Below are 21,426 nucleotides of genomic sequence, written 5' to 3'. Positions count from 1 at the left end.
TGGGAATCCCATCACACACTTTTGCAGCGTCTCTGCTCCCCTATAGAATGCCTCCCTGGCAGAGACTTCGCCTCTCCTCTCAGCACTTCCAGAACCTAGTTGAAAATCGGGCTGGTGATGTCCAGCAAATGGTTGCCGAAAGAAAACCCGGATCTGGCGGGAGGTCGGAGGGGTCTTCCTCTTAGGTCTGTCTTGCCTGGTTGCAGAGACTTCCGAACCTGTGGGAGCCTGGCTCCCGGTCGCTGTCATTCAGCAGCTGCCGTGGGGGAGGGAAGGCACTGGAAGACTGGATCCCAGAATTGTCCCGGCTTTCTCCCAACCGCCCAGCGCAGCTTCTGAGAGCGGGAGAAAGCGGAGTGGGGACAAAGGACAGAAGGGACCGGCAGAGCCCGGCCTTGGACAGCCCCCGGCGTGGCCAGAGGCGTGGTGCGGAGACACGGCTCGGTGTAGACAAGGCAGGCGGGGCGTGGTGTCCGGACAATAACCAGCACCGAGGTGCACCTCCCGCTCCCACCTGCCAGCTGCAGTTTCCCCGGCGGCCGCAGTGCCGCCTCGGCCGCCACGGGCGGGCTGGGGTGGGGATAGGAGCGCGGGGGCGGGGCTCGTCACGTGGAGAGGCGCGCGGAGGTGGGCGGGGCGGGGGCGCGCGCTCGGTTCCTTAAAGGCCCGCGAGCCGAGCCGGGAGAGGCGGCTCCGGGGCCGCAGGCGCAGGCCCGGGGCGACAGCCGAAACGCGGGGCGCGCCGGCCCGCGGCAGCTGCGGGATCCAACATGCGCCGCTCGGTCTGGCTGGCGCTGGCCGCGTCTCTCTTACACGGTAAAGCCCCCAGGTCTCCCAGCCCTCCACTCCTTCTCCGGGGGATCCTGGGCGCATCTTGGGCGGCTCAGTGTGTCCCGCACCGAGGCTAGATTTGGGGGCTGGAGCCGGCGAGGGGCAGGAGGGGGGGCGCTGCCAGGAGCAGCCCGGAGAGGGCGAGCCCCGCTTGTCGGGGCTGCAACATTTGGGCGGCGGAGGTCGTGGGCAGGGTGCATGGGACGCACCTATGCCGGCCTTCCCTGAACAGCCTGCCCGGCTCTCCTCTCCTTAAGTGTCCCTGCAAGGCGAGTTCCAGAGGAAGCTCTACAAAGACCTGGTCAAGAACTACAACCCATTGGAGAGGCCCGTGGCCAACGACTCGCAGCCACTCACTGTCTACTTCTCACTGAGCCTCCTGCAGATCATGGACGTGGTGAGTCCTGGCCTCAGCCGCCGGGCTGCCCTCTCCCCGCCGCGGGCTCTGAGTGTTGTGGAAGCATCTGGCGGCCAGGTGGTGTAACTTGGCCCGGACAATCTAGCTGGCCCCTGGCGAGGTGGGCCCACGCTCAGACGCTGACCGGGCCCTGCAGTCTACTGCATGCCTCAGTTTCCCCACCCGCCGAGGAGGAACCCGCTGCAGCATGTTCCACGGCCCCGGCCACCTGTCGTGGGTACTTCAGTCCCACCTTTGCCTCAGCTTAGAAACTCAGGGTGAAAGTATTCCTATCCCGGGGATAGGATGCAAAGGGTCACATTTTAGTACCACTTATGGTGTCAGTGTTAGCATGCAGTCTGTCATTCGGTGTCAATTTAGCTGTTTCTAGACGTTGCTGCTGCCTGTGGAATGGAGGTTTTTTTTGGGTAGGGGCCTGGCCCTGGGCTTTGCAGCTGGTAAATCTGTCCAGGCAGAGGGCCAGCTGTGAGCATTTAGACCACCTACTTCATTCCAGTAACGGGCATTTTTTTTGCCTTGCTGGTGAGGGTAGCGATGGTAGTGCTGCTCTGATAAGAAGCAAGGCTCCACACCCGAGGTCTCTTCTTCAGGAAGCTGCCCCTGGCCCCATGGCCTTCTTGCCTTGCAGACTTATTAGTGCTCACTTACATTGGCAAATCTGTGCAAGTTTGTTCTTTTGCTCTTCTAGACTGCTTTGAATATTTAATTTTCATTGGCATATCTTTCATACAATACAAATATTTTACAAAAGTGTTTAATTCATTATAAATGGGTTTCAACGTATAGTCTGTACAAGGCATTGGATTCAGTTCTGGGGCAATATGGGGCAGGGGTGGGACACAGGGACAATGGTGTTCAGGGGGAGGGAAGAATATGGTAGGAAAGAGGTGTGAGAATAGCCACAACTCCGCCTAGGAAGTGCTAGGAGCCACCAGAGGGGTTCAGATAAGTGGAGTAAGAAGACAGGTGATATTTCATAATCCTACAGAGTCCCCACATGGATGCATGCTACATCACTTCACCTAGTTAAAACAGCTCCAATGAATGGCTTCCTTTCTTATATTTACACCTGTGTTAAATGTGTACTTCCTCCTACAGATGAAACTGTGCTTTAAAATATTCCATGTACATGTGATAATGTGGACGAGTTATCAGGAGAGGAGAGCTGTAAAGGAAGACAAGTGCTGTCGCGTAGGTTACAAAAGAGCATATTGCTGTTTACAGAGCTCAGGCTACAGGAAAGAGGAAAGGATGGAGATTTTGAGTTATGGGGGAAGAGAGGCTGAAAAAGAAGCTCTAGTGTTGAGGTAAGCCAGATCAGAGACAAATGCAGATGTGGAGACTTTGGGAGGGGCACATGGCTCTGGGGCTTTTGGGGGTCAATGCCTTATGGAGCAGCATCTCTGTTACTTCAAGGGGCTCAGGATTTTTACTTGGGAGCCTTGGTGGGTTCTGGCTCTGCCCATCTCTGGATGGTTCACCTTAGGTAAGTTCTGTAGGCGTCCTGAGTCTGTACTTTCCTGTTAATAAAATGGACATGCTAGCGCTTCATTGGTCACTATGATGAGCTGAAGAATGAGGAGGCAACTTGGAGAGGCCACAAAGCTAGATACACAAAGCTATGATCATTTTCATCAACGCAAAACAAAACAAAGCAAAACAACCCTCCCCCTCAACGTGACAGAGGACCAGGCAGCTGAGCTAACACACTCCACAAGTGGCGCATGATAAGGTGAGAAAGTGAAACCCACCCTACTTGCCCATGGCTGGCTCCAGCCAGACTGCCTCACGGTGTGTGTATGCTCCACAGCTGCCACTCTTGGAGTGGTCCTTGAGGTTGCTGGATGCGATGTGAGGGTTCATTGGCCACTCAGCCTAGGAGCAGGAGCAGTGAGCAGGTGGAGCAGGCCTCCTGAGGCTGTGGCAATCTCTGTTGGAGAGGAGGCGCTCACCAAGAAGTTGCAAACTTCTTCTTGGGGGCCTCTGCCCCTTTAAGAGACCCTTAACGAATCAGATTATATGAGAGATTTTTGGGTCTCATGAGAAATTTAGGCATAACCTAGGATTACACGATATGACAAATACAAAATAAAATAAAACACAAACTTTTGTCAAGTTAGGAAACTTAACATAAATCACGAGTACTGTGTGTCATCAACATTCCAGTGTTAGATAAACACACGTGAAGATAGCTGTCTTCAGACAGAGGTTGTGGAAGTGGCAGGGGGGAAGCCTTGATCTCACCTTGGCCATGGATCTATCCATGAACCCATTGTACTTCCCAGCCAGACAATGCTGTGAGCTCATGGAGTGGCCTTGAGCAAATTACTTTACCTTTCTAAGCCCTGTTTCCTCATGTGTAAAATGAGAATAGTAATACCCACTTCACAGGGTTTTAAGAGGATTAGTTAAGAGAAACTGCTTCCCACATGCTGGTGATTCACTGATGGTTTGCTCCATCTTAATCATGTAGCTACTCAACTCAAGAGTTCAGGAAGCTGATGCCTAGAAAAGTGTCATCACTTGCCCAGGGTTACTCATTGGTTACAGGCAGGGCTGCGAGGAAACCCCACATCTGACTCTAGAGTCCTTTGCATTTTCTGCCTCTTTAGAGCTGGTAACTTCTTTTGTGGAACAAAATCAGCTTATTTTATTTAAACTGGCTGAACTGTAACTGATTGAATGTGACTGTCCTGAGATCCTGGGTGAAAAGAAAGTCTCTTTATCAGAAATAATGAAATATGCAAACATTTGTATTCCAGTCGGACTTGGCTCTGCCTGGTTTTGAAGAAGAGCCAGGGCTTTCCAGCTGGAATCTCACTACCCTGGACAGAGACACAGTGGTTCTCATAAGCGATTCCTGTGGCAAAGTCTTGACTGGTACAAGATTCTCTTTACAAATTCAATTCTAGGGGTCATTTGCCCTTTCTGACTGGGCTGTTCTAGAGACCATTCCCCCCGTATCTTGTTATTGTTTCACCTTTTTCTGGCAGACATTTCCTGGCTGGAGCGATAGGGAGATGGCATATATTACTACTTATTTTATTTTTGTGCAAGATCATTTGCTCATTCATCAATTTATTCCACACGTACAAAATGAGCTCATCTTGTGGACATTGCTAGATTCTGGGAATTCATAAATGCATAAGGGATGATTTCTACTTTTAGAACTCACAATCTGGCTAGGGAGACTGACATGTAAATCTAAGATTACCACATGTATAATTTAACATAAATGCCTCTACAAAGTGATACATATACACATAGGGGAAAACATTTATATCCAGCTAGAGTGGCTGGGAATGGTTTCAAAGAGGAGGTAGTTAAATTTCTAAAAGCAAGTGGGAGTTTGCCAATGGGAGGAGGTAGGAAAGGCTTTCCAGGTAAAGGGAACAGGGTGAGGAAAGACTGAGGGTGCAGGGGAGGACAGCACACCCTCAACAAGGTGTATTCTATGAAACACTGGCTGCAGTATCATCAGCTCCTAGTTGATCTTGGCTGCAAGTTTTGCTGCAAGACTTCTCAGAAAATTTAATGTGCTTATGTTTATTGAGAATTTCTAAAAGAGGGATATAGTATTGACCAACTACTAATTGTTTTTTAACAGACCCTTTTGTAAGAATTATATTCTAGAAACACACCTTACAAGATGAAGGATAGAATTATATTTTGGTGTAGGGTACGAGGTATAAGGTGGATTCAGAGAGGGGTGTAGAGTGTGAGGTGTTTTGAGGGCCTCTGCAGAGTTTAGCTTTTGCCCTGGGCCCTAGTCTGGGTACCTCCAAGTGCATGAGGGGGCAGGTTTTGTGAAGCTGCAAGATCAGCTTGCTGTAGCATATTTTGCTAGAAATGGAAACAATCAAAACCATGATATTTGTATTAAATCCAACAAGTATAAATTATAGATTAGAATGAAAAAATGTGCATGCATTTTAAAGACAAAACATACATTTTCAAAGGGATTACTTTACCTGCTGTGGTCTTTTCTAGGTATTTGGCAGGCCCCTTGGTGAAGCACTAGGTGGAGAGCGGGAAGGTGTGGTGGATTCATAAGCAAAGGAGGGATGGAACTAGATCTGCATTTAGATAAAGGATGCTGTGGGAAGTTTATATGTGGGATAGATTAGAGAGGAGGGAAAATGTAGGAAAGGGATGAAGAGGTCAAAACTAGAATGGTCACTGTGGGAAAATGGAGAAGTGGACAGATTCCAGAGACACTTTGGATATACTATCTATGATATAGAATTGTGTATATCAACTTTTTGTGTGTACATAGATAAATGGGTTATGTGAAAGTACCTAAATTTTTTCTAAATGTGTACTCTGACTTATGATGATTATTAATTTACATCATGGGCTTGTAACTGGGCTGGGAATGAGATAATATATAGGAAATCATTTTAAAGTGAGGCAAATGTAAGGTTCTAAACTGCCAGCAGTTTCCATAATATTTCTACTTTATTCATGCCATTTAGTCGTTTACCTATACACATACATCTAAAGGCCATTCTGTGTTGATTTGCATAAAATAAATGTGCACGGTTATGAAAGCATGTCCAAAAGGCAAGGCATTTAAAATGAATAATATGAATCAATACATAATTATACACCAATGTAAAACATAGCTATGCATGAATGATTTGGGGTATTTTATAGATTTTGGATTGCACATTCAACTTTTTAGGAGCTTTAGCCACAAGACAATAGACCTAAGTGGTCATGCGTCTGGGGTTTGCTGCTGCAGACGACAGGCATGGTTGTGGAGCCCCATATCCTAAGGGTTTGTGGGTTACCTGAAATCCCTATGGGGGCCTTTGCTCAGGTTTGTCAGACTTATGATTTTCATTTACTAGCCACTATTTAAAATGATACAACTCTAACTTAATATCAAATATTAACTGTAAAAATTACACATTTTGAAGACAATCTATGAAGAAAACCCAAGATACAATTAAGTAATAATGTTTTTATAGGTGATAGTTCTTTTTTTTTTTTTTGGCTGGGAAAGGTTCACCCTGAGCCCATCTTCCTCTTTTTTTTGTTTTTCCCTCCCCAAAGTCCTAGTACATAGTTGTATATTATAGTTGTACGTCCTTCTAGTTCTTCTATGTGAGCTGCTGCTGCAGCATGGCTACTGATAGATGGGTGGTGTGGTTCCATGCCCAGGAACTGAACCCAGACTGCCAAAGTGGAGTGCGCACCGAACTTTAACTGCTAGGCCATCAGGGCTGGTTCTATATGTGATAGTTCTTAAAACTACAAATATTATATGTTTTGTGCAGGAAACCAAATTAAACAAAAAAAACTACTGAGGGGAAAAATTACCCAAATGACTGTGACTGAAGGAATTCTGGTGCAGTTCGTGCTATCTTTTCTCTGTGTTTATAGGATATTTAGGGAAATATTTAAAAATTAAAATGGCATAACATCATTATGGTGCCTTAAACAATATTAGCAGGCATTAATTTTAAAGTGATACAAATAGGCCAAGTAGTAAACAAATATGAGTTTTAAAATGAAAGTGTATTCTTTTCCCACGATTATATAACTCTCACCATCACAGTGTTTTCAATCTCTATTCTTATTTTTGTTTTAGAAATCATTTAAAAAGTGTTTATGTGAATGATTCATCATGTTGTGTCTAAGGCTGGTTGCTTTTTTATTTTGTCCCAGGCATTGTATGTGAAAAGTTATAGAGGCAATTTGAGGGTCTTGAGGATACTCTCTTCCTCCGATTTTATGTTTGTCTCTGACCGACATCCAGGCTGTGGCACTAGTGAGAAGAAATCGCCTTAATCCAGTAAGTAGTTGAAAAGATGAGGAGCTGGGCTTCAATTCCTGGAAGGGCTGTTCTGTTTCTGATTTTTGTGTGTACATTCCAGGGTATAAATATAGAGAATTTACTAGGGTCTTCCCTCTATTCAGTGGACCCTGAACTCCTGTTTTGTTGCGCTAGCTCTCGAGTCTATCAAGATCTGCTGAGGTTTTTGGCCTCTTAGGCATTGCTTCAGGAATCCTCACAGGCTCTGGAAAAGTGGCCCTGCACCCTGGTATCCTCTCAGGGCTCCCCCTGTCCTGGATCTTGCCGTTCCTCATGATCCTCTTAGTTCTCTGGTGCCTTCAGGCACATGATTATTGCATTTTTCTGGCTTTTCTAATTGTTCTCACTGGAGAGTTGGTGAGAACAATGTAGTTCATCATTACTGGTAGCAGAAATGAAATTCTAAATTATAACTTGTTTACAATGCACCCTTGTAATCAATCCAGATTTATTATGGTAGAAATTGTATCTCTCTCAAACCTCTTTATAGCTCTGGGACATAAAAATCCAAAGTTCTTTTAGCTTTATAGACTGAGGATTATGGGTGCTTTTACTAAAGGAATCTTTCTTGTAAATTTTGCCTTTCAAGTATACCACTGAGGATATTCCCCAAAGGGTTCACTTCTCTCAGAGCTCCTGATTCATCCCTGATGTGCTGTTAAAGGAAGAGGAATAGTCTTGTCATGGAGGGATGCCAATGAAAATCTCTGTTCTCATTGATTTATCATGATTAGGTAGTGTTTTACTCCTCAGAGAAGAAGAAAGTCAGTTGGAACCTTCTAATAGCAATTCCCATGCTCTTTATTTCAGTGATTTCCTTTTTCACAGTCAACATCAGCTGTAAACTATTTTAGCAAAAAGAAAAGCCCAAACTATTGTAAAATAGTGTCTTTGTGCATATTTATGTGTGTATAAACACACACACACACCTGTTGCTCTTACCTGTCCTTGTTGATTTTTTTTTGATATCTCAAAATAAGATAATATGCTTAACTTTCCAAGAGAAAAAGCTAAAAGTTACAACAAAAGCCATGGAATAACAGCTCTCAGAAAGCCAAAATAAATGAAACTAACATGAGGTTAAATAAGGAATTGTATAAAATCCCACATTATGAGTTAAAGGTCACTGCAGGAGAATGGGCTGTGGGAAAGGCCTGGACGTGGCTCTGACTTCAGGCTCTGAGTCAGGTAGCAGATGGAGTTGACCTGTCCCACCAGCAGGTGGCAGTGCACAAAGCGAGTGAGGGGAGATTGTAGCTGTCCTGGTTAATGAATGCCACCCTGTGCAGTGATTCAAAGTGGGAAATTTACTCTCGGATCACCGAAAGCAAATTATCTGTAAAGATTCCCACCTTGGAGTAAAAGAGGTGGTGTCTGCATTCCAGGGAGAAGGCATTTGAGCAGGAAAAACATGTTTGTTTTATTTTGTGGAGAGAAGGCAAGTGTTCAGGTAGATCTCAAGTTATTTTGAAACTTCAGAATTGTAAAACAGTTTTCTAATCTAATAATATGTCTGTTTTAAGAAGCTCACACATACAATGTGTTACGTTGGCAGGGTGAGGGGGTAGGGGCTTAGATTAAGCAAATTAAGCCGAGGCTGCTCACTGATTGCCAGGGTAGATTTGATTAAACTCAAATTGGTAAGATTTACAATTGAAATCACTAGTCAGGAAACATTAGTTTATTCACTATTTTCTGATAAGATGTTTTATTGACATTTGAAGAAACCTTAAATATACTGGCTGACTCAGAGAGACATATTTCATTTTGGAAGTCTTTCTTTATTCCTCTTCTAAACTTTGAATTGTAGTATAAATACAGACATCTCCAATGTGATATCAACGCCAACTCAGTGAACTATCACAAGCGAACCCACTCACATTACTACCACCAAATCCAGCTCTTCCCCACTTTCCCCGTGGAAAACCATTAGCATGATGTCAAGCACCAAGGTTTAGTTTTGCCCTTCTCTGGAAATTTATATACTTGGAATCACAGGAGCATACAGAATGTATTCTTTGGGTCTAATTTCTTTTGCTCAATTTTAGTTTTGTGAGAGTCACCCAAATTGCCTGTTGCTGTAGTTGATTCATTTTCATTGTGAATATAACATGTATTACTCTATTGATGGGTAGTTAGATTGTGTTTAGCTTTTGTCTATTATGAAGAATACTGCCATAAATATTCTTATTGTACATGTCTTTTGATGCACATGTGTTTGCATTTCTATCTGTCATATGTATACATACATAGGGATGGACTTGCTAGGTCATAGGGAGGCATATCTTTAACTTCTCCAGATGAAGCCAGACGATTTCAAAATGGTTATACTAATTAACATTCTCACCAGCCATGTATGAAAAATCCTTATTACTCTACATACTCACCCACACTTGGTATTTTCAGGCTTTTTAATTTACTGTTCTGGTGGGTGTGAAGTGCTACTTCGTTGTGATTTTAATTAGCAGTTCCCTGATTACCGATAAAGTTGAGGACATTTTCATTTCTTAGTTTTCCGCTGGTGTGTCTTCTTTTGAGAAGTGTCTGTTCATGTCTCTTGCCTATTTTTATCTTGGCTTTTCATTTTGTTTTCTTTTTTCCTCATTGATTTGTATGAATTTTTCTATGTTATGTGCATGAGCCCTTAGTCAGTTATATTTTTTTGCAAATGTCTTCTCAGACTCTTTGGCTTATCTTTTCACTCTTAATGTTCTTTCTTTCTCTCTTTTGTAAACTTTTAATTGAAGTAGAATATACTTACAGATAAATGGTATCTTTTGATGAACAGGAATTCTTAATTTTATTGTGGCCCAATTTATAAGTCCTTTCTTCTATGTTTAGTACGTATCAAGTTACATTTAAAAGGTCTTTTGTTAGCTCAAGCTCAGGAAGATATTTTTCTAGATTTTCTTTTAGAGGCTTTTTGTTGTTGTTTTACCTTTCATGTGGAAATCTTGACTGATGATTTGTTTTGTTTTTCAAGAATAATTAAAGAGTTGTTAGTGTAATGACTGTATGGTTGTTGAACTTTATCACAGTGGATTATCCAGTATATCTGTCCCCAAATGGACATTTCAGTTATTTAATGTGTGCATAGTACGGAGAAGATGTATGGGGTATGGCATTTTTAATATTTCGAAATGTCGACATGGCACACAGCATTTTCAGAGCCAACAATAAACCATTTATGAGAAGCCCCAGCCCCTGTTCCAGGTTTCCCATGGCTGTTCATTCCCCAAGACCTTCAGCAGCCTCTATTTTGATACTCTGCTTATATTTCTGTTCCTAGATTGATCAACTTTATTCATTTTCTATCAACTTTTTGTTAAGATGGATATAAACTTGGCTCATTCCCACCTCTCCCTATCTCCTCTCACACCTCTTTTCTCATTTCCTCCACTAGTCACTTTTGCACCTTCAAAAGATGATCTTAAGACTTCCTGTCATTTCTGTTAACCATAATTCAGTGTCCCTTGATTCCCCTCTCTGAGCATCCCTGTTCTGCCTCTACTTTTCTCTGCCTTTTTCCATCTCCATGGTGGTAACATTTACATTCTATTCTGTAGCCGTTTTTAATTTCTCTGTAATTTGGCTATGGCTTGATTCTATTAGGGAGAAAAAAAGCAGCCCTCATGATTTTGTGACAATGTAAATACTATTCTCTGCAAAGCCATTTTTCTGAGCCCATATTTCCTTCTCTATGGGTTCAGTGCTGTGGCTTACGTGCCAGTCAGCGGAGTAGAGTGTGTCTGTTGTCAGCTGGTCCTGGTGTCAAGTTCAGATGTTCTCCTTTTTGAAACTCTTCACCAAATCTTATCATACCTCTCTCTTCCCAGTCCTCAGTCATGCCATCTATTCTGTGGATCCTCCCATTGTCGTTCTCTCTGTGCATTATACAGTTGCTCTCCTTTCTCTGAGGGGACTAGTTGGAGGGTTGTTGTTTATTTCTTAATCTTCTTTTTGTTCATTTGTTTTTAACTGAATAACATTATTTTCTTCTAGGGTTACCTTCCCCCCCCTTTAATTTTGCTTTTTTATTTGTCTTTCTGTATATTTTTACTATTTGTTTGGCAAGCTTTTCTAAAATGATTTCTGATTCTTAGTATTAGGGAACCAGAAACATTGGTGGAAGTGCTGTATTTGAGGATAGGATTTAGTGTCTGTCAGCTATGGTTTTAGGGTGTGGTGGGGACTGTTATATTTTTTGAGGACCCTCAATGCCAGAGGGCTGAAATCTTTGATCAAGGGCATCTATCTTCACATTAGTTTCTTTATTCTCTAATTCAGTGCTAGTCAATAGAAATAGAATGTCAGCCACAGATGGAATTTTAGATTTTTTTTCAAGTTCATTCGACCTTGCTTCTCTTTAGCTTTTGAAAATTTTTTTATTGTTGTCATAATAGTTTATAACATTGTGAGATTCCAGTTGTACATTATTATTTGTCAGTCACGATATAAATGCACCCCATCACCCCTTGTGCCCACCCCTCAACTCCCTTCCCCCTCGTAACCACTGAACTGTGCTCTCTGTCCGTGTGTTAGTTTATATTCCACATATGAGAGAAGTCATACAGTGTTTGTCTTTCTCTGTCTGGCTTATTTCACTTAACATAATACCCCCCAGGTCCATCCATGTTGTTGCAAATGGGATGCTTTTGTCTTTTTTATGGCTAAGTAGTATTCCATTGTATATATATATACCACATCTTCTTTATCCAATCATCTGTTGATGGACACTTGGGTTGCTTCCAGGTCTTGGCTATAGTGAATAATGCTGCAATGAGCATAGGGGTGCATAAGCCTCTTTGGATTGTTGATTTCAAGTTCTTTGATAAATACCCAGAAGCGGGATAGCTGGATCATATGGTATTTCTATTTTTAACTTTCACTGGGTATAGTATTCTTGGCTGAAAGTTTTTGTCTTTCAAAATTTTGAATATATCATTCCACTCTCTCCTAGCCTGTACGGTTTCTGCTGAAAAACCCACTGGAAGCCTGATAGGGCTTCCTCTGTAGGTTATTCTCTTCTGCATTGCTGCCCTTAATATTTTTTCTTTATCATTGACTTATTCCAGCTTTACTAATATATGCCTTGGAGAAGGTCTTTTTACATTGATGTAATTAGGAGTCTTGTTGGCTTCTTTTATGTGTAACTCCAACTCCGTCTCCAGGTTTGGAAAGTTCTCAGTTATTATTTCTTTGAACAAGGTCTCTGCTCCTTTTTCCCTCTGTTCTCCCTCTGGAATACCTATAATCCTTATGTTGCATTTCCTAATTGAGTCAGATATTTCTCAGAGAATTTCATCATTTCTTTTTAGTCTAAGTTCTCTCCTCTCCTCCATCTGAAGCATTTCTGTGTTCCTGTCTTCCAGATTGCTAATTCTGTCCACCATATTATCTGCCCTGTTGTTTAAGGACTCCATATTTTTCTTTATCTCATCCAGTGTGCTTTTCATCTCTAACAGTTCTGTTTGGTTTTTCTTTATAGTTTCGATCTCTTTTGTGAAGAATTCCCTCTATTCAGTAATTTGGTTTCTGATTTAATTTAACTGTCTTTCAGAATTTTCTTGTGGCTCATTGAGTTTTCTTATGATGGCTATCTTGAATTCTTTGTCATTTAGATCGTAGATTTGCTGAACCTCCCTCCACCATGCAGGCCCCTCGCCAATATTTAATCTGTGCTTCTTTCACTGTACTTTGCAGTCACCAAGCCTCCATGTGCGTGCTTTCTTCCTGTCATGTATTGAAATATCTTGTCTTTTAATGACCTCATTCCCATTCTCTTTGTTTTGGGGAGTTTATATCATTTCCCTCCTTTATTTTAATTTCAGTGGTCTTGGGGGGACAGGGGAAATAGATGAGTATGTTTAAGTTGACATCTTGAACTGGAAACTTACAGGATAGCCTTTTCAGAAATGAACCCAGTGGGCATAAATGTTATTTTGTATTTTTAATCCATTATTTGATGTACAGGTCCATGTTGATGTGTCTATAATATCGTTTTGATATTTAATGGGCTCCTTTAAACATTTTGAGCAGTGAACACATGGGTGAAGCTGTTTATGCCATTTTCTTGAGTCAGTGCAGTTCCGTGGAATGGTGTATGATGTGTGCTTCGCATGGTCTTTGTGACCTGTTAAATATATGCTTAAATGGTATTGTCTAAAAAATATAATTAGAACTTGTAATTTCCTATTACGTGGCAACACTTTTGACTTCAGTTTATCAAGAATAAGGTAATAAGCATTTTCACATACCTCTTACACCCATGATTTTTTATTTAAATGTAAATGAATATTTTCTTTTAAAGTTGCCACAGTGCCACTAACAAAAGTATAACAATACTCTAGCAAAACTATAAAAATTTCAAATACTTTTGGACTCATATTAGGGTTAAAGCACTATTTGGAAATTTTCAGTAGGGATATTCTCATTTTCAGGATGAGTTTCTGTATTAGGAACAATAATATTTTAATACTTCAGAGCAGGGTCTCATTATGAAGGTTGTTGGCTCAAAAATGAGAAGCAGATGGATTTTTTGTTTTTGTTTTTGTTTTGGGTGCTTTAATCTGATACTGAAGGAAAATCAACATAAAATTTTCCAACGTGTCCTAAGCAACTTAATACCTTTCTATACTGACTATTTTCAAAGACAGCCTTAATGACGTAGTGAACTTTTTAGTATGTTACCTTAAAAAATCTTTATATTCATGGCTTATATATTCAATGAAACATTTTATGGGTTTTAAAAGTTAACTAGTCAAAAGCTTTAAAAACTCTTTTTTAAAAAAACAACATTTAAAAACTTCATTAAAAGATTTTCTTTTAAAAGCAAAAAGTGTTACTTTCAGATGTTTCATTAAATGTTTTAGTTACTCAGAAAATTGTGACTTAAACATTTAGGACAACATTTTATATTTGCCTAAATTATCTGTAGATTGAGGATCAATAAAATTCCTTGATAAAAACTAAGGAATAACAGGTATGTTGATAAAAATCACCAAAGTCCATAGAATCTTGATATTTGCAAATATTCAGGTGTTTCTGTTCATTCTTCAGGGCACGTCCTATAGACAATTGGAAGTCAGGAGATACGTTTTATTTTTAAATTAGGTAAATTGCTGTCAGTGTTGGTGTTCAAAGCAGGAGAATCTCTCCAAATCTGGCTTGGAGGCTTCTCTGTTCTCTGTATTAGTGGTCTTGTGTTTATACCTCCAGAGTAAATAGAATCTGCATCAGATGCTTTTCTCTCTAAGTCCTTAGGCCAGGGTGTGGTCTGTACTGATTTAAGGCCCCAAGAATGAGAGGCATTTCATGCAGCTCTCTGTATACTGGAGCTGAACTGGGAGACGGTGCGCAGCCTCAGGGAGTTTCTTTTACCTTGTTTTCCTTCGAGGAGTTGGGCAAGTTGGACCTCATCATCCTATTCCTATGTATGGAGAAATTAATGTGAAGGCTGTGGCCCAGGATGATCCTTTGTCAGTACCCATTGGGCGTGCATTAAAACAAGTGTGCAGATGGCACCTTCGTTGTTTATGACAGGGAAGATTATGGGCAGTGGATTAAATTAAAAATTGAAAAAGAATATTCATGACAGGAAATGTATTTCCTTTCCAGTGGTGTTTTGCATCAGTAGGAACAGCTGGTAATTGATGTGTCATCAAACCAGCTTTCCGCTGGCTTCCTGTATTTTTCCAAATATCACTTCAAGAAAGCACACAGAATTAAGGATAAGTACTTTTAAAATGCTTGACACTTAGTCTCAAATAGAGGAAATGAACTGCAAGATGGGATACATGTTATACTTTGCAGTGGGTAGGAAAGATTGCACTTATATTAGAAATGCTACTCTTTTAGAGGAGAATGAGTCTCCTTCTGACTTTACCATTAAATCTGCTAGGAAATCTGGAAAAGGCTGTAGGTATGGACCAGGGATGGGTGGGATTCAGGGCCTGTATCCCTTACAGGCTAATCCCTTACAGGCTACATCCAAACTAATGGGTAGTTTTTTTTCTTTTACTAATTGGTAGTTTTGATTGTTGGACTTGAAGTGTATATCTCAATGTCTGTATCTGAAAAGAGCCTTAAAATGGCATCATCTATATGTATATACCTTTAAAGTTTTCAAACATTTTCACAAGCTTATTTTTGTTTCTTTGATGATCATCTGAACTAGGTGTTATATTATTAAGACCTTTCTTGTCTAGGCAGAGAGGATTTTGGGACTTGAACCCAGGTCCTCTTCATATTTCTTGTTTGGGGATATTTTTCTTTTAAATCTTTTAAAATGTATTAATAAATATTTAAGATGTTTAAATAGGTGACCAATGAGATTTTATCATCATTTTGAATTGTTGATTTTGGTGTGTCTGGTGTGTTTTACTTCATTGCATTTATTATTGTTCCTGATGCTCAAATTGTCAGGTTGACTCCTGTATTCTGGTCTCTGTGATCCTTGGTAGGTTCTCTATTTTGTGGCACAAAATAAAATGAAGTGTCCAAGCTTGTCATGTACCTCCCACTACAGACCTGGATCTAGCTTTACCAAGAAGCCCTTCAGTGGGAAATTGTATTTGGAAACCAGTGATTGACAGTAGATATTGGAACAAATTCTAGCTTGAGTCTAACAGAATCTCGAAAAGAGATAACTGAGCAAATGGAAAGTACAGATATAAAGAAATGATTTTTTTAAAAAAGCGTCTAGAGTTCAAGGAAGACATGAAAACTTAGAAGTGAAAGACCCACAGAGTACTTTAATTTCAGTACACCAAGTATAAGAAAAAAATTTGTAAACTCATCAATAATGAAGGAAAATCATTTGCCAAAGAATGGTTGCCAAAATGACATCTGATGTCTTATCAGAAGATTCGAGGTTTGAGATGACAGTGGGCTATAATGTCAAAGCTCAGATGAGAAACTTATTATTATCCCCTAAATCTCTACGAAGCCAAATAGAAAAACAAACCAAAAGTTTTCAAATATGCAAGGACCTAAGGTTTACAACCTACAAATTATCTGAAAGACTTGCTAGATAATGTATTCTAGTTATAAAAAACAAGAACAAACCAAAGTAAGTGGAGTGTAAGAAATACAAGTAGTCAGAGATCATAAAAAAGTTGTTAAGCCTAATTAAGCGTCTAACAACAACAATCCCTGAAATTTTAAGAGACATCTGTAACCAAATGTATATACACATACACACATATATGTAAAATAAGTGAAAACATGTCTTTTCAAATTTTTAAATAACCACTATAAGAATGGCAGCAGGTTATAAAATTTTCAAACCTTAGGGGGAAAAGTGGAACAAAGAAACTTGAACAGTCCAATAATATTTAGAGATGGTTATCGGGAACACAACAAAATACTGTGGGAAAACAGCAACACGTTATGATGATGGAAACAAGCCCAGTCTTATCCATAATCACCGTATTGTGAAATAAGTAGATACACCTATTTAAAAGCAGGAACTCCAGATTCAGTATTAAAAATTCCAGCTATATGCCACTTGCAAGAGATAGACTTAAATTAAAAATACTTAGAAAGGCAAAAATGGATAGACCTATAGATAAATAGGTAGATGGGGAAAAGCTACATCAGGCGGATGTTAACAATAGACACAGCACTGTGTCTCACTCTGATGGAACCTCACTGTGATGGTTAATCTTGTGTGTCAACCTGACTGGGCTAAGGGATGCCCAGATAGCTGGTAAAACGTTATTTCTGGGTGTGTCTGTGAGGATGTTTCCAGGGAAGAGATTAGCATTTGAACTGATAGACTGAAGAAAGATTACCCTCATCCAAGCAGGTGGGCGTGATCCAATGTGTTGAGGACCCAAACAGAACAAAAAGGTAAAGGAAGGGCAAATTTGTTCTCTCTACTTGAACTGGGGCATCCATCTTCTCCTGCCTTCGGATGTCAGTGCTACTGGTTCATGTACCTTCTGATTTCTGAGTGCTGGGGGCAACTTACGCCATTAGCCCTTTAGTTTTCAGGCCTTTGGACTCAGACTGAATTATACGCCCAGTTTTCCTGGTTCTTCAGCTTGCAGATGGCAGATTGTGGGAGTTCTCGAACTCCATAACTGTATGAGCCAATTCCTATAATAAATTTCTTTATTTATATACATTATATTTATTCTATTGGTTTTGTTTCTCTGGAGAACCCTGACTAATACACTCATCAAGGAAAGCTATCTGCAACTGGCCTGGGAAGGAGGGTGGCTTCACTGAGGCATGAAGGCATTTAAGCAGGCATCAGAGTCCAGTGGGAGGACAGAGCACACACGTCAAGGGGTGGTAGGCAGAGCTGCATATCTCGAGGAGCATTCTGGGCCTTGAGGACTCTGGATGCTCACCACGGATTACAAGATCAGAGAGGTGACAGCAGTAGCCAACACCAATGCCTGGCTCTGCAGTAGGCCTGTTACCTCACTCAGTCCTTGCTGCAGCCCTGTTGGTTATATTTCTATTCACCTTATTTTTTTGGTGGGACGCCAAAGTTGGCTCAAGTGCTTGGTAGTTGTAATAGTGGAGCCACCATGTGCTGAGAAACTGCAGATGGCTTACAAACTGTTGTGGGCTCAGCAGACCCCCGCATCAGGAGTCATGCAATGGATTACACTTAGCTCCATCCTTCACCCATCCCAGACCTGAAACCAGGAAGTGGCAGCAGAGAAAGGAGGAAAACCATCCAGGCACTTTCCCTGCGTGCAGAGAGCGGCCTGAGATGGCTCAAGGCCTAGTTCAAATGATACTTTCTATAAAGAGATTTCTGGGTCCCTTCTAGTCAGAACTAATCTTTTGCATTTCCATGATATCAAAACACTTATTTACAAGTTACTACTAGGAAGATTCAGAGAGAAACACAAGATTTGGGGTCATAAGAACAGAGTTTAAAACTTTGGTCAAATGCTCCATAATTGTGTGAGCTCTGAAACACCGCCGTACCTCGTGGATCCTGTTCCTTAAAATACTAATGCTTTCTGTGATAACGTCACAGTACTGTTGTGAGTGGTGATACTTTTTAAAAATTTGTGTTTTTGTTAATAAAATTTTTGCACATAGATTAAATACTAATATAGTTCTACATGGCTTATTTATATTTCTTCCTCCATTTGCATTTCCCAGAAGCAATGAATTCCAACTCTTAGCTGTTCCTTTGAGATTTACATTTAAATCTCTGAATGAAATGCTTCTAATAACTCCTACTTTTTGGTTTAGAGTTATGGTCAATATCTAAGGACTTCCCAATACTGAAGGTGAGAATTTAATTCTCCATTCACTCCTGCCACCAAATAAGTACTACACTTCCCCTTTTCTTCCCATATTCTCCCAAAGAAATTGTCATCATTTTTGGTTAAACTAATATATAGTGTGTATATTAAAATAATTATGAAATTACTATTCACATGGGAGCCATGCAGTGAACTATGATTATATTTATTTTCTAGTATAACCTTTCATTTTCCTCAGAGTTAGTGCTATTATCTTTTTCCAGTTGTTGAATTTTTCATCTTAACAATCACTGTTTCATCCCCAAACTTTCTAGTAGAAGTGTAAATTGCTCTCCTTATGTTCAGACACATGTGGTTTTGTATCTTTCACATTCTTAGAGACATATCTTTTGAAGCATTTTGTCTTCCTGTTTGAAACTAAATTGGTTGTTCCCTAGGCAACAGCTGTTGAACTGGTATTTTCTTTCACTATTGGGTTCTGTCAACAAATCTCTTGACACCAACTGGGTGTTCTACAATCGAATTCAATTCTGACCCTGACTGCTCAGAGTTAGCATCAGATCTGATAAGGTGAAGGGCAAGGTCCCCAACAAGACTGCCCTTACTTCAGACGCCACCCACAAGTGGGGTCTCCAGGCTATCCACACTTCTACCCAACTGACTGAAAATTGGGGTCTTCCGAAAACCCCCTCAGGTTTGATAATTCACTGTAAGGACTCACGCGACTCAGGAAAATCCCCTACTTACAATTATTGTTTTGTTATAAAGGATATGAATGAATGAAGATGAAGACGTACACAGAGCAAGGTCTAGGAGGGTCCCAAGCACAGGAGCTTCTGTCTCTATGGAGCCAGGTGGCACCACCCTCCCAGTACATTGATATGTTCACCAATAAGGAAGCTCTCCCAAGCTTTGTTGCCCAGAGTTTGTAATGAAATTCCGTTTTGTAGGCATGATTGATTAAATTATTGGCCACATTATTGAGCTCAATTTCCAGTACCCCCTCCCCTCCCTGGAGGTTGAGCTTGTCAGGGAGGGGAAAATTCCGTTTTTACCCTTCTTGTGTTCTTATGGTTGGACTAATAATAAAATTGACACAAGACCAGATTAAAATGAGAAAAACCCAGTTTAATATGTACGTATTGGAGATCATAGAGAAATAATGCTTGGAGAATGAACAAAGCAGGCAGCATATATATCTTTTACACAAAGAAATGATAAATTTGTGAGGAATGACAGGACAAAGAAACTTAGATTTGAGGTGTGTAATTAGTGAGGAATTTAAGCAGAGTTCAGGATTGAGATAGTAAATCAAGATTTGTTTTTATTTTTATGCGGGCTTGTCAGCCCTGAATTCCCTAGCTCTGGTGATAAGGATGCAGGGAGAGCACCTTTCACGTGGGAGATTTATTTCCTAGTTTCAGGGAGAGCAGAGACAGGAGGGTCAGAATGCCCTTTTTCCTTCTCAAGTAACTTTAATACAAAATAATAAGTATGCTATTGTGAGATATTTTAGAGTGGCCCCAGGCTCCCACAAGCTCAAAGTTCCAGCCCTCTGATCTCATCCAGGGTTTTCCTGATGACCAGCCCCCTTCTTGAAGCTGTTCAGGGGACCCCTGCCACAAGTTACTTCATTAGCATAGCACAGAAATTCCTGTCACTCAGGAAATTCCAAGCATTTTTGAAGCTCCATGTCATGTCAGGAACCTGGGACAAAGTTTAGATATATGTGTTTTTTATTATACCACAACCATCAAGTAGAGAATTCCTGGTGCTATTCTCCAATTATGTCCTTTTCAGGGACCCATGTTATCATCTTTCTAGGTTTATATTCTCATTCTGGTGGATGGTGTCCATCAGCAGCATTCTGGAAAAGGGTGCATAGAAGAGTATGTTTTTGAGGTCTTACCTGACTCTTTTTCCCTTATATTTGATGGATAGTTTGGCTGGGAATAAATACTTTTTTCCAAATAATTTCTATTTAGCTAAAGAATTTTTCCTCAGAATTTTGTTGTTCCTTAGTCTTCTATCTTTCACTGTTCCAAATTCCAAGAACTCTGTTTTGTACTCTGACTGTTCTTTGTTGGTAGTATATGTGCTTCCTGTTGAACCTTGTTATTTTTATATGGATGCAATAGCTTCTGTTACATCTCTGAAGTTATTTTTTTAAAGTTGTGGAAGTTTTTATCTGCTCCCTGTATGGTCTGTTTCTTAAAAATTCGTTTATTCTTTGCTTATTTTGGTCTTTGTTTTTCATGGTAGAGGCTTTGCGTGCGTGTGTGTGTGTGTGTGTGCGTGTGTATGAATGTGTCGGAGATGGTGGTGGAGTGGGCTTCACTATGGGCCTGAACATGATGAGCATGAGCTGGCAGGGAAGGTATTTTGGGGACCTCAGTATGATTAGATATTTTCTCTTGGGCTGATCTGTTTGCCCAGAGAAAATTTTTCTCTTATACACCTGGGCAGTATGAGTCTGGCAGTCAGAGTTCTGGGAGCCAAGAAGGGACAGGGCCTGGCGGGTTCAGGTATTCTTAACCCCATCTCTATTTTCAGTATGTTACCTGTATTATAGCTGTTTGTTATACAGAGTCCTGGTCTGTCCTCTCCTGAGAGTGAAATTCTAATATTCTACCAGGGCAGGGAGAAATAGTTGCCAATTGTGCATCTGAGTACATCTGGGCGTTTAAATGATTCTTATAAAGACTTTATTCTGATACTCCTGTTTTAGCCCCATCTACACTTTTATTGTCTTGGTCACTTGCTCCCTCCCATGTGTGAGCCGTTCTGGGCTCTGACTTAGCTTCCTCTACATCAGCTTAGATCTGCACTTTGCAGACTCTGTCATCATTTCTTGTCCCTTTACTTTTCAGATTCCAAGTTGTTTACATTATCTCCTTTCACGTTTATCATTTTTTGTAAGTGTAAATTTGTACCTTAATATATTTCTTGATTGTTTTTTTTTTTGAAGTTTGGGAAGAAGAGGATGTATGCTTATGTCCAAATCATTTTTAATAGGAACCCTCTGCATGGTGGTTCTTAACCAGGACTGTGTAACAGAACCCCATGAAGACCTTTGTCAAATATTAGTACTTGAGGGATGTAGGTGAAAATGGTGGATT

At 40.7% G+C, this 21,426-nt stretch overlaps 1 protein-coding gene across 1 annotated transcript in view; it reads left to right on the top strand.

The window, feature by feature from the left end:
• Positions 1-738: 738 nt before the first annotated feature.
• LOC131406370 (neuronal acetylcholine receptor subunit alpha-7-like) overlaps positions 739-21,426 on the top strand; it is a 108,828-nt gene continuing 88,140 nt past the window's right edge. The window contains 2 exon segments of the mRNA XM_058542266.1: positions 739-816; positions 1,089-1,228. Coding sequence (XP_058398249.1) covers positions 771-816; positions 1,089-1,228 — 186 coding nt within the window. The 5' untranslated portion in view covers positions 739-770.

Source organism: Diceros bicornis, chromosome 5, assembly GCF_020826845.1.
Source record: "Diceros bicornis minor isolate mBicDic1 chromosome 5, mDicBic1.mat.cur, whole genome shotgun sequence".
In the NCBI taxonomy this organism is placed as follows: Eukaryota; Metazoa; Chordata; class Mammalia; order Perissodactyla; family Rhinocerotidae; genus Diceros; species Diceros bicornis.
This window is presented reverse-complemented; position numbering and strand designations above follow the sequence as displayed.